General features: G+C 41.9%; 1 protein-coding gene across 1 annotated transcript in view; it reads left to right on the top strand.

The window, feature by feature from the left end:
- Positions 1 to 13,984, top strand: part of ubr1 (ubiquitin protein ligase E3 component n-recognin 1) — a 204,626-nt gene that overhangs the window by 84,117 nt on the left and 106,525 nt on the right. The window contains exons 20-21 of the mRNA XM_043698391.1: positions 3,022 to 3,085; positions 8,930 to 9,054. Coding sequence (XP_043554326.1) covers positions 3,022 to 3,085; positions 8,930 to 9,054 — 189 coding nt within the window. The remainder of the gene's footprint in view (positions 1 to 3,021; positions 3,086 to 8,929; positions 9,055 to 13,984) is intronic.

The following is a 13,984-nucleotide window of genomic DNA, read 5'->3' as shown; positions in this document are numbered from 1 at the left end:
GAGGCTCCCAAGCACTGATGATGTCGCCTAGCCAGGGGACGGAACGTTTGCAACAAAAACTTCCAGCTCGGCGAACAGAACCACAACAACGAGCACCCGAGCTACAAATCATCGCACAAACTTTGGAACATTTACAATTGGTTGATCTGCTCAGTTGAAATTCGGGCATTGCCTCCGATCTGACCTCAGAACTGACCCAAATTAAACAATTTGGTTGGAATTGTCTTTCTGTTGAGATTGTGTGGAAATGGATGTAAAAGTGTTTCTTCAGGGTGAGGGAGGCGGGTCAGATTTTCTTGTTCAGTTTGTATCTTCTCAGCTCATTGTATATGCGCTGGTAAAACATCAAATTTTATGGTCGGGTTCTGCTTCCCTGCCCCCCATCAGGGCCTTCCAGGCTCCAACATCTGAGCACCATATTTAAAAGACATTTCAACTCTGCATCTCAACCTTTGTTCATCATCCCCCCCCACTCACCTCTGGAGATGTCAGAGACCTGGCAAAAAACTTCACCATGCTTTAGTGATGGCTCCCTAGAGGAGGCATTATTGGTGTAATGGTATTCCTAGCGATCTACAGGCACAGATAATGGATACCAGGTCGAAAACAACAACGAAAATATTCTAATTCCATTTTCTAGCACTTAATCACAATCTTGTATGCATTGGTATCACATCTAAGCACTTTTTAAATGTTATGTAGGGTTCTGCCTCTACCAATTTTAAAGCATTGAGTTTCAGATTCTGGCATCCTCTGGATGAAAACTTTCTCCCTCACATCCCCTCCAAAGCCCTGTCCCTTTAAATCTATGCTTCTTTGACATTGATCCCTCAACCAAGGGGAAAGTTCTTTCCTATCTATGCTGTTAATTCCCCTCTTAATTTTATACATCTCAGTCATGTCCTCCCTGCAGTCTCCTGTACTCCAAGGAGAACGATGCTACTCTATCCAGTCTCTCTCCACACCTAAACCTCTTCAGACCAGGTAATGTCCTCATAAATCCTCCTTTGCTTTCTTTCTAATGCTCTCACATCCCTCCCATAATGTGGATTCCAGAACTGCACACAATACTCTAGCTGTGGCCTGACCAACATTTTACATAGTTCCATCTGTGTGTAATCAGTGGACGAGTAATCCAAATCTCAGGATGTGAGTTGGAGACCAGTGTTCCGATCACACCATGTTCAATGGTAGAATTTGAATTCAGTAAATAATGGAATTAAAAGTTGAATAATGACCATGAAACCATTGTTAACTATCATAAAGTCCCATCTGGTTTACTAATGTCCTTTAGAGAAGGAAATCTCCTATACTTAGCTGGTCTGGTCTTCATGTGACTCCAGACCAACAGCAATGTAGTTAACTTTTAACTGCCCTCTGAAGTGGTCTAACTAGCCATTCAGTTTTGACAAATGCTAAAATGTCTCCAGAAAAAGGAATGATACTGGGTGAAAAAAGGAATGATACTGGGTGAACCACCTGGTGTTGATCTAGGCTCCCAAACTTGTATGTCTTGATCAAAATCTTGTAACTCTCTTCCTAACAGCATTGTGGGAGTACCTATATCAACTGTAGTGAGGCCATGTGACTGACAAAGTTAGCCCAGACAGAGGTGGGCAGCTCAAGCGAACACACTCCTGTTTCACAGGAGTGTGTTCGCAAATGAATGATTTGCTGTGCTCTGCCAGGGCATATATCCTCATCTACTCAATACATCATGCCCCTCAAAGTGTGAGTTAGCATTACAAAAACAGAGCTGGAAAAGCACAGCAGGTCTGGCAGTATCAGTGGAGAGAAATCAGTTCTGAGGAAGGGTCACTTGACCTGAAGCATTAACTCTGATTTCTCTCCACAGATGCTTCCAGACCTGTGCTTTTCAAGCAATTTGTTTTTGTTTCTGATTTACAGCATCCACAGTTCTTTCAATTTTTATTTTGTGCGTTAGCATTGTTAGGCTGATGCTGTAGAGGACTGTCACACGAGATTGGGTGCCAGGCGTCTCAATCATCTGTCACTTCATTGCAGCTACCAATGTATCATTATTGACACCAGAACGATATTACTACTCTGTCAACTGCCAGGTTTCAGGGTGAAAACATCAAAGGATCTACAACACTCAGCATCTCAGATCATCAGCTCACTGACCTTTCATCACAAGTAGGAAAATATGCACATTTCTAGTAAGTTTTCACAAAAGGCTTGCAGTGCAAGGACCCAGCCACAGAAAAAAATGGTCTTTTGTGATGATCCCTCTTTGGAGTTCAGTCCTGTTTGCTGATGTCAGCCAGTATGGATGTTTCACTTGGGCAAACTTGCTGACCTAGTCAGCCTTCACCCTCTTGCATTGTAAGTGATTAACAGTAACAAACCAGATTGTATCAAATGGACCTTCTGAGCTGTTTGACACTGAGAACTCACCCCTCATACAATAAGTATTTGCACAAAGAAAACCTTTTGGTTATGATAGAGTCTAGTAACTGAAGAACTTGTCAGGTATATGCTTTGAATGTAGGGTCGGGATTGTGAACATATGACTTTGTTTTTTGGCTAAATGGTTTGCATTCAAGAAAGTGTTGATGAATATCCATGACGTGCTAATAAATGCAAAACAGGTTCCTAACAATGAGAATCAGGAAACATAGTTTTCAGACCCTCTCAAGAGCACTATCACCCAACAGCAGGAAACTGAATTTTTGCCAGTGCCCAATGAAATCCCTACCCAGCTTTCTGAAAGTCCAGGTGGCTGGAAAATTCAGCCCTGTATGTTTTAACTCATTAAATTAGTGGCAGTTTTCACAGACTGATCTGGATAAATAGCTCTTCAAGAATTGAAGCAAAGCAGCATTAACTTTTTATTAAACGTCTTTTGAAGAAGACTCTTTGCAGACTCAAATTGCCAATTGTTTCTCTCATCAGAGTTGCAGCCAGACCTGTTGAGTTTCTCAAGCACTTTTTTTATTAACTTTCCATTCCTTGGTAAATTGAATGAGACTTTGATATGCATGCATTTCTTTATTGCAGGATGTAATTCAGCAGACTAATGTCCTAGTGGAGGAACTACTGCACCTTATCATTATAGTGGTTGGTAAGACTTCATTTTATTAACTGAAACAGTGTAATCTAAATGGACAACAACAATGCTAATTATTTCCATGAAATGTAAGATAACACACAGAGTTGCAAGAGTTAGGACAGATATAGTTTGCAATACTTGTTATAAATTCAGTTGAAAGTAATATCCAATTGATACTTAGAAAATAATAAATTCACTTAAAGAATCCAAACTTTTACTGATGAAATCTTTTTTCAGAAAACAAAGGAACAACTAACAGACTTTTTAATAAAGGAGAGTAACACAAGAAGGAGAGGAAATGGAAGAGATTAAACATTGAGGGAGAATAGCACCGATTATCAGCAACAGGTTTAAAGGAAAGAAAGAGGAGAGACTTAAAGAAACAAAAATAATAAATGAATGGCGAAAGGCCTAAATATATATTTAAAATTGCCTTTAATGTGATGAACCCTCCCAAGGCTTGGAGAGCAAAGGGGGTAAAGAAAAGAGCGATCAACAAAAGGTTAACCGGGGAGCGCATCTTTCAAGAGACCTCTTTCCCATAATCATGATGGCGATGAGATCAAGACATAGAGATTTACAGCACAGAATCAGACCCTTGGGTCTGACTCGTTCATGCTGACCAGATATCCTAAACAAATCTAGGCCCGTTTGCCAGCATTTGGCCCATATCCCCCTCAAACCCATCTCATTCATATACCCATCCAGATGCGTTTTAAATTTTGTAATTGTACCAGCCTCCACCACTTCTTCTGGCAGCTCCTTCCATACATACACTATATTTTGTTTGAAAACAATTGCCTCTTCAGATCCTTTTAAATCTTTCCCCTCTCACCTTAAACCTATGTCCTCTAGTTCTGGACTCCCTCACCTTGACAAAATGGCCATGTCTATTTACCCTACCCATGCCACTCATGATTTTATAAACCTCTATAAGGTCACTTCACAGCCTCCAACGCTCCAGGGAAGCTAGCCCCAGTCTATTCAGCCTCTCCCTGAAACCGTCCAACCCTTGTAAATCTTTTCTGAACCCTTTCAAGTTTCACAATATCCTTCCTGCAGCAGGGAGACCAAAATTGCATGCAATATTTCAATAGTTGCCTAACTAATGTCCTGTACAGCTGCAACATGACTTCCCAGCTCCAATGCTGAATGCACTGACCAATAAAAGCAAGCATACCGAATGCTGCCTTCACTATCCTATCTATCTGTGACTCCACTTCTAAAGATTGCTAAACCTGCACTCCAAGATCTCCTTGTTCAGCACCACTGTCCAGGACCTTACCATTAAGTATAATTCCTGCTAAGATTTGATTTTCCAAACTGCTGAACATCACATTTATCTAAATTAAACTCCATCTACCGCTCCTTGGCCCATTGGCTTATCTGGTCAAGATCCTATTATACTTTGAGGTAACCTTCGCTGTTCACTACACCTCCAATTTTGGTGTCATCTGCAAACTTACTAGGCATAAAAAAACCATTGAAATAAATGACGAAAAGCAGTGGACCCAGCACTGATCCTCGTGACACACAGCTGATCACAGGCTCCCAGTCTGAAATGTAACCCCCCACCACCACCCTCTTGTCACCCATCTTCAAGCTAATTCTGTATACAAATAGCTAGTTCTACTGTATTCCATGTGATCTGACGATGAGGAACCTTGTTAAATGCCCGACTGAAATCCATATTGATCATGTCCATTGCTCTGCCCTCATCAATCCTCTGCATCACTACAAAAAACTCAATTACGTTCATGAGACATGATTTCCCATGCATGATGCCATGTTGATTATCCCTAATCAGTCCTTGCCTTTCCAAATACATGTAAATCCTGTCCCTACGGTTTCCCTCCAACAACTTGCCCTCCACTGATGTCAGGCTCACCAGTCTATAGTTCTCTGGCTTTTCCTTATCACTTTTCTGAAATAGTGGCACAACGTTAGCCAACCTCCAGTCTTCTGCACCTCACTTGTGACTATTGACGAAACAAATATCTCAGCAAGTGGCCCAACAAGGGCCCCAGCAATCACTTCCCGAGCTTCCCACAGAGTTCGAGGGTACACCTGGTAGGTCATGGGGATTTATCCACTTTTATACATTTCAAGACATCCAGCACTACCTCCTCTGTAATATGGACATTTTTCAAGATGTCACCATCTATTTCCCCAAATTCTATACCTTCCATATCCTTCTCCGCAGTAAATACTGATGCAAAATACGCATTTAGTATCTCCCCTATCTCCTGCGGTTCCACAGATAGGCAGTCTTGCTGATCTTTAAGGGACCCTGTTGTCTCCCTAGTTACCCTTTGACCTCAATATATACGTCGGATCCCTTTGGATTCTTTACAACCCTGTTTGTCGAAGCTATGTCGTCTCGTTTTTGCCCTCCTGACTTCCTCTTAAGTATACTCCGACTGACTTTATAGCCTTCTATGGATTCACTCAATCTCTACTGTCTAAACCTGACATATGCTTCCTCCTTATTCTTAACCAAAACCTCATCTTTTCCTAACTTGCACAATGTCTTTATCTGATGAACCTAAATTAATTCTTTGGGAAGGTAACCACCAAAAGACATTTGATTAGTTCTGTGTCAAGGTTACTCAAAATAAGACCAGAAATGCGAGAATTAGTTTGGTGACATTTATTTATTTGGGAAGCAGGAAATTCTAATAAAGATGGGGGAGTTTTATCTATTGAGCAAGATGTGACAAGTAGCATCTGAGAAAACAAAAAAAAAGTTTTAATGAACTGAAACTAGGAACTCTGATTGTAAATAAGCATTTGGGTGTTGGTGTGCACAGTCGACTGAAATCGAATGCGCAGTGTATAAAAAGTGACTAAGCTAACAGAATGTTGGGTTTTCTCTTCAATGGTTTGGGATACAAAGGGGAACAAAATGTGTTTCAGTTGTACACCATCTTTGTCAGACCTCATGTGGAGCATTGTGTTCAGTTCTGGCTACCACTCCCCAAGAAGAATATTTTGGCTATGGTAATGCTTAAAGGGCCTTAAAAATTTCCAGTATAAGAACAATTTATGTAATCTTGTCTTGTATTCCTTTGAGTTTTGAAGATTGAGGCAAGATCTGGTGAAAATATTTAACGTAAGGAGAAGCTGTTCAGGTTGAAAGTTTGCTCACTGACGTGGTAGGTTTGTTTGATGTTTTGTCACCATGCTAGGTAACCTCATCAATGGGCCTCCGTTGAAGCGCTGGTGTTCTGTCCTGCTTTCAACTTATGTGTCCTGATCTGATACAGTAGGTGATATCATTTCTGATCCTTTTTCTCAGACGTTGGTAAATGGTAAAATGATTTTAAAAAAAACATTTACCAACCTCTGAGATAAAGAACCAAAAATGGTATCACCTACCCTGTCAGACCAGGACACACAAATAGAAGGAGAAAGTGAGGTCTGCAGATGCTGGAGATCAAAGTTGACTGTCAGACCAGGACACACAAATAGAAAGCAGGACAGAACACCTGCGATCAGCGGAGGCCCACTGATGTTACCTAGTATGGTGACAAAATGTCTGAAACCGAACCTTCCAGCTCAGCGAGCAAACTTACAACCTGAGCTACAAGTAGTAAGCTTTGAGAAGATTTGTAGCTCAAGTTGAGGTTCTGGATGTAGGTTTGCTCGCTGAGCTGGAAGGTTCAGTTTCAGACATTTTGTCGCCGTACTAGGTGATATCATCAGTGATCCTCTAGATGAAGCACTGTGGTATGGCCCACTTTTTATTTACGTGTTTAGGTTTCCTTGGGTTGGTGATGTCATTTCATAAGGTGATGTCATTTCTCGGGGGTGGTAAATGTGTTTGTTGATAGAGTTCAGTTGGAATGCCATGCTTCTCGAAATTCTCGCACATGTCTCTATTTGGCTTGTCCAAGGATGAAAAGTGTGTTGCTGGAAAAGCGCAGCAGGTCAGGCAGTATCCAAGGAACAGGAGAATCGACGTTTTGGGTATAAGCCCTCCTTCAGGAATGAGGAGGGTCTGCCAAGCAGGCTAAGATAAAAGGTAGGGAGGAGGGACTTGGGGGAGGGGCGTTGGGAATGCGATAGGTGGAAGGAGGTCAAGGTGAGGGTGATAGGCCGGTGATAGGCCCCCACCCTCTCTCCAGCCTATCACCCTCACCTAAACCTCCTTCCATCTATCACATTCCCAACGCCCCTCCCCCAAGTCCCTCCTCCTACCTTTTATCTTGGCCTGCTTGGCACACCCTCCTCATTCCTGAAGAAGGGCTTATGCCCAAAATGTCGATTCTCCTGCTCCTTGAATGCTGCCTGACCTGCTGTGCTTTTCCAGCAACACATTTTTCAGCTCTGATCTCCCATCTGCAGTCCTCACTTTCTCCTTGTCCTAGGATGGATGTGTTGTCCCAGTCGAAGTGGTGTCCTTCCTCATCTATATGTAAAGATACTAGTGATAATGGATCATGTCTGTTTGTGGCTAATTGATGTTCATGTATCCTGGTGGCTAGTTTTCTGCCTGTTTGTCCAGTGTTGTGTTTGTTACAGTTCCTGCAAGGTATTTTGTAAATGACATTAGTTTTGCTTGTTGTCTGTATAGGGTCCTTCAAGTTCATTAGTTTTAGTGTGTTGGTGGGTTTGTGGACTACAGACAACAAACAAAACTAATGTCATTCATAAAATACCTTGCAAGAACTGTAACAAACACTACATTGGACAAACAGGCAGAAAACTAGCCACCAGGATACATGAACATCAACTAGCCGCAAAAAGATATGACCCACTCTCACTGGTAACTTTACATACAGATGAGGAAGGACACCACTTCGACTGGGACAACACATCCATCTTCTGACAAACCAAACTCGAGGCATGCATGAGAATTTCGAGAAGCATAGCACTCCAACCAGAACTCTATCAACAAACATATTGACTTGGATCCCATTTACCACTTCCTGAGAAAATGAACAGGAAATGACATCACAAACCCAACGAAACCTCAACACACAAATAAAAAGCGGGCCATACCACCAGTGCTTCATCCGGAGGCTCACTGATGTTACCTAGTATGGTGATAAAACGTTTGAAACCGAACCTTCCAGCTCAGCGAGCAAACATACATCCTGAGCTACAAATATTTCTCAAAAATCACAAAGGAGGAACTGTTTCCTGTCACTTGGGCAGAGGGATTTTAAAATGAAAGCTCAGCTGTTTAAGAGTGGAATCACTTCTACATGCAAAGGATAATGGAAATGTGGAACATGTTCTGGCAAATTCTGTGGATGCTGATTGTTAATTAGCATTTACACATCCATACTGGGTAGAATTTTATAAGGCAAACCTATTAAATGATAAGGACTGGTCGTTAGATGGAATTGAGGTATGCAGCTGCTACAATCTAAGTGTGTGCTGGATCAGACTCTAGGTTGAATGACCTTCTCCTGTTGCTGTGTTTCTGCATCTGATCATCAGAGACACAGAATCTGCTTACAGCAGAGATGGCACTGACCCTAAAGGAATTTCTGGTGCCATCACAACATTTTTAACACTAAGCAATGAGTAATGTTTTGAAATCTGTAGGTCTTTAAGTTTGCATTATGAATTGCTTCAATACTCAGTCGTTCCTTTCAACAGTCACTTGAACAAAATATATTTCTGGAATCATTGAGGGAAATGTTAGAAATTATGAAGAGATTTCATTGATGTTCGCAAGTTTCCAGCTTGTGAAACAATGTTACTTAATTTATGCACTCAAACTTTCAAAACTAACTCTGATCTAATTGATGATATCATGTCAGAAGATTCTATAGTTAGTTCTGGCTTTTATCTGTACTTGTTGCAGTTACTGTATCTAATGAATTTGCATTTATTTCTCTCGAGGGGAGCGGTACGTTCCGGGAGTGGGCCATGTGAAGAAAGATGATGTCACTTTGAGGGAGGTGATCCATTTACTTTGCATTGAGCCAATGCCTCATAGTGAACTAGCACAATCATTACCTGAGAATGTGAGTTTCCTCGTTTCAGTAGATTTTCTTAGTGTATTGAACCTGAGGCAGAGAAAGTTTTTTAAAAAATTGCATCGAAATAGTTCCAGCAGCATCTGCCGAAGCATCTTGCAGGCAAATGAATTCTGATTGTTATGTAATAAATGCAGCAGTTTGTTCACAGCAAGGTCTCAACAGCAGCAACCAGACTATTTGCATTAGTGCTTCTATTGGAACCATTAATAGTTACCAGGACATGGGAACAAACTCCTCTCCTGTTCCTCGAAATAGTGCTTTGGGATCTTCGACATTCACTTGCGAAGGTGGAAGGGGCCTTGGTTTAATGTCTTATCTGAAAGATGGCAATCCTGACAGTGCAACTGCACAGCTTTGGAGCGTGTCAGTCCAGATTACTGTACTCATGTCTCTGAAATCACTTGAATCAATGAACTTAGGTGAGTGTGCATACCTCTGTGCTGGGGCACACGCTGTAAGTAATCCTTATGTGAGATGTGTTCATAGACTAATAACTTTGCTAGTATAGGTCTTTCTGCTGTGCACCCCAAGTGATGGTGTCAATTCTTTAAATTTTCATAATGTAATAGAGGTGCTGCACAGCAGAGCATAAAGCCCTATGGACAACATTGGTGATATCACAATCACCTCTATAGTTAATCCTTAATGCTTTTAAACTACATTTAATTTTAATTTGTTAACCTGGTCCAAGCAATTTCAAGGTATGCAATCCATTCCTTGATTATAACTTCCAGTTTATGGGTTGTCTGACAAGCTCAGAGGTTAGAAACAGGAAAGGAGAGGTCACCCTGGTGGGAGTTGTCTATAGACCTCTGAATTGTTCCAGGGATGTAGAGGAAAGGATAACAAAAATGATTCTTGATAGGAATGGGAGTAACAGTAGTTGTTATGGGGGATTTTAACTTCCCCAACATTGACTGGAAATACTATAGTTCAAGTACTTTAGATGGGTCAGTTTTTGTCCATTGTGAACAGGACAGTATGAAGACATGCCAACAAGGGGCGATGCCATATTGGATTTGGTACTGGGGAATGAACCAAATGTTAGATTTGGAGGTAGGTGAGCACTTTGGCGATAATGACTACTATTCGGTTATGTTTACAATAGCAATGGGCAGGGATAGATATGTACTGCAGGGAAAGAGGTATAACCGGGGGAAATACAATAATGATGCATTTAGGCAAGATTTAGGATGCATAGGACGGGGAAGGAAACTGCAGGGGATGGACACACTTGAAATGTGGAGCTTATTCAAGGAACAGCTACTGCGGGTCCTTGATAAGTATATATCTATCAGGCGGAGAGATAGTCGTCTGGCGAGGGAACCATGGTTTACAAAGGAAGTTGAAGCTCTTGTCAAGAGGAAGAAGGCGGCTTATGTGGGGATGAGGCATGAAGGCTCAGTTAGGGGTCTTGAGAATTATAAGTTAGCCAGAAAAGATCTAAAGAGAGGGCTAAGAAAAGCTAGGAGGGGCATGAGAAGTTATTGGCGGATAGGATCAAGGAAAGCTCTACGGCTTTCAAATAGGTATATCAGGAATAAAAGAATGATTAGAGTAAGATTGGGGCCAATCAAAGATCGTAGTAGGAAGTTGTGTGTGGTATCTGAGGACATAGGGAAAGCATTTAATGAATACTTTTTTGTCAGTATTCACATTAGAAAAGGGCAATGTTAGTGAGAACATGGAGATACAGGCTACTAGATTAGATGAGACTGCGGTTGACAAAAAGGCGGTTTTAGCAATTTTGGAAGATCTGAAAATAGCTAAGTCTCCTGGGCTGGATGGGATTTATCCTCTGATTCTCTGGGAAGCCAGGGAGGAGATTGCAGAGCCTTTGGTTTGATCTTTCTGTCATCATTGTTGATAAGAATAGTGCCAGAAAGCAGGAGAATAGCAAATGTTCCTTTGTTTAAGGAGGGAGTCAAGACAATTATAGGCCAGTGAGCCTTACTTTGGTTGTGGGTAGGGTGTTGGAAAAGGTTATAAGAGATAGGATTTGTAATCATCTAGAAAGGAATATTTTGATCAGGGATAGTCAACATGTGAAGGGTAGGTTGTGCCTCACTAACCTTACTGAGTTCTTCAAGAAGGTGCCAAAACAGGTGGATGAGAGTAAAGCGATTGATGCGGTGTATATGTATTTCAGTAAGGTGTTTGAAAGGTGCCACGCGGTAGGCTATTACACAAAATACGGAGTTTCAGGATTGAGGGTGATTTAGTGGTTTAGATCAGAAATTGGCTAGCTGAAAGAAGTCAGAGGGTGGTGGTTGATGATAAATGTTCATCCTGGAGCTTAATTACCAGTGGTGTGCTGCAAGGATCTGTTTTGGAGCCACTGCTGTTTGTCATTTTTATAAATGATATGAATGAGGACGTAGAAGGTTGGGTTAGTTAATTTGCTGATGACACTAAGTTGGACAGAGTTGTAGATAGTGCCGAAGGATGTTGTGGGTCACAGAGGAATATAGATAAGATGCAGAACTGGGCTGAGATGTGGCAAATGGAGTTTAATGCAGAAAGGTGCGAGCTAGTTCACTTCGGAAGAGGTAACAGGAATGCAGAGTACTGGGCTAGTGGTAAATTCCGTGGTAGTGTTGATGAATAGAGAGATCTCTGTCAAGGTGCATACATCCCAGGTTGATAGGGTTGTTAAGAAGGCATATGATGTGTTGGCGTTTATTGGTTTGGGGAGTTGAGTTTCAGAGCCATGAGGTCATGCTTCAGTTGAACAAGACACTGCTCAGGCCACACCTGGAGTATTGCATACATCGCATTCTAGGAAAGGTGTGGAAGCTTTGGAAAGGATTCAGAGGAGATTTACTCGGATATTGCCTGGTTTGGAAGGAAGGTCTTACGAGGAAAGGTGGAGGGAACTGAGGCTGTTTTTGTTGGAGAGAAGAAGGTTGAGATGTGACTTAATTGAGATGTATAAGATAATCAGAGGGTTAGATAGGTTGGACAGTGAGAGTCTTTTTCCTCAGATAGTGAAGGCTAACACGAGGGGACACAGCTTCAAACTGAGGGGTGATAAATTTAGGGCAAATATCAGGGGTAGTTTCTTTAGTCAGAGAGTCGTAGGGGTGTGGAACAGCCTGCTTGCAGCAGTAGTAGACTCGCCAACATTAAGGGCATTTAAATAGTCATTAGACATACATATGGATAGGTTAGATGGGCATAAGATTAATTTCATAGGTCGGTGCAGCATCAAGGGCCGAAGGGCCTGTACTGCAATGTAATGTTCTATGTTCCCTTGCAACTTCCTGCAGTTAAATTTTGACTCCTTTATTAACATCTATGCAAGGAATTGCATAGAGTAGACAGTTCAGAATGTCTCTATCAGTCCATCTTGTCGATGCTGATCTTTATGAACTCCACGGGTCTTCTCTCGCTCTTCTTCATATAACCCTGTTGGTGTAACTGGCATTGTGTGCTGCTGTTTTGAAACAACATTGCCACTTGATTTGATAACAAATTGCACTTGTGAAGCATCCTTTTGAAGAATAGGAGGCTAGTATAGAGAACCAAAGACACAGTTGAAGAGGAGGGTTTTGTGGTGATGTTGAAAGTAGCTGAGAAGAGACCCAGATAGAAAGTTCCAGAGGGCACACCTTTGTTATCAGGTTACTTAAGTCCATGCCGGGTATTGACAAGTTCTATCACTCTTCAGTCAAAACCCTACATTTGTGGAATGCTAATGAAATCTCGAATCCCAGCTTCTCTAGACTCTTCGCATAACTGTCTCAAAGAAGATTCTTTGGGTCAGAACATTGATTCTTTTTCTGCCGCCACAGATGCAGCCTAAACTGCTGAGTTTGTCCAGCACTTTGTTTTTACTCCATTTAATCATCATCCCTCATGCCTTGTACCATTCTGATAAATCTCATCAGTATCGATTAAGCTACTGTGAAGCAGAAGAAAGCAAGGGCAGTGTTAAGGACTGGAGGGTGATAAATGGTAGTGGGATGATAAATTAAGAAATGGGTATAAGTCGTTCACTGGGCTGTTCTGAACCAGTGGAGATTGTTTAGGATGGGAGTGGGATCAGACCGTAGAATTTCAATATTCGAAAATCTTGGATCTTGATAAACTGTGGGTCAGTAATGTAAAGTGAAACTGTGTGATTCCCTGGAGTTATTCCTGCTGATACTTCAGCAAGGGAAGGAAATTATATATAAATGTGGTTTACCTTTAGTTTGGGAACATAGTTTTCTCAGCCTGTATGATATGTTTCCAGATTTCTTCCTACTCTAGATTTTTGGTAGTCTGCATTCTAGCAGTATGCATTGAGAACAGACCCCTTCTTTTGGCTTTAAGAAAGAAGTTCCACCACTGCAAATTCACACTCACCTAATCTCTGACCGGGTTTCTCAGACAGGTATGGAATCATAGAGTTTAACAGGCAGCATAGTGTTTCAGTGGTTGCACTGTTGCCTCACAGCACCAGGGACCTGAGTTTGATTCCATCCTTGGTCAACTGTCTGCATGGAGTTTGCCCGTGTCTGCGTAGGTCTCCTCCAAGTGCTCTGGTTTCCTCCCACAGCCCAAAGGTGCGCAGGTTAGATAGATTGGCCATGCTAAATTGCCCATAATGTCCAGGGTTGCACAGACTAGGTGGATTAGATTAGATTAGATTAGATTACTTACAGTGTGGAAACAGGCCCTTCGGCCCAACAAGTCCACACCGACCCGCCGAAGCGCACCCACCCACCCAGACCCATTCCCCTACATTATATAATAAATGTCGGATTTTCGGGATGGGGTAGGAGGGTGGGGCTTGATGGGATGTTATTCACAGGGATGGTGTGGAATTGATAGGCTGAATGGCCTTCTTTCACACTGTCGGCATTTTATGATTCTAAACAGTACAGAAGAGGCCATTCAACTGATCCTGCCTACGCCTGCTCTCAGGAAA

Source organism: Chiloscyllium plagiosum, chromosome 10 (genome assembly GCF_004010195.1).
Source record: "Chiloscyllium plagiosum isolate BGI_BamShark_2017 chromosome 10, ASM401019v2, whole genome shotgun sequence".
In the NCBI taxonomy this organism is placed as follows: Eukaryota; Metazoa; Chordata; class Chondrichthyes; order Orectolobiformes; family Hemiscylliidae; genus Chiloscyllium; species Chiloscyllium plagiosum.
Note: the sequence above shows the minus strand (reverse complement) of the source record. Positions and strands in the feature narration are given on the sequence as shown.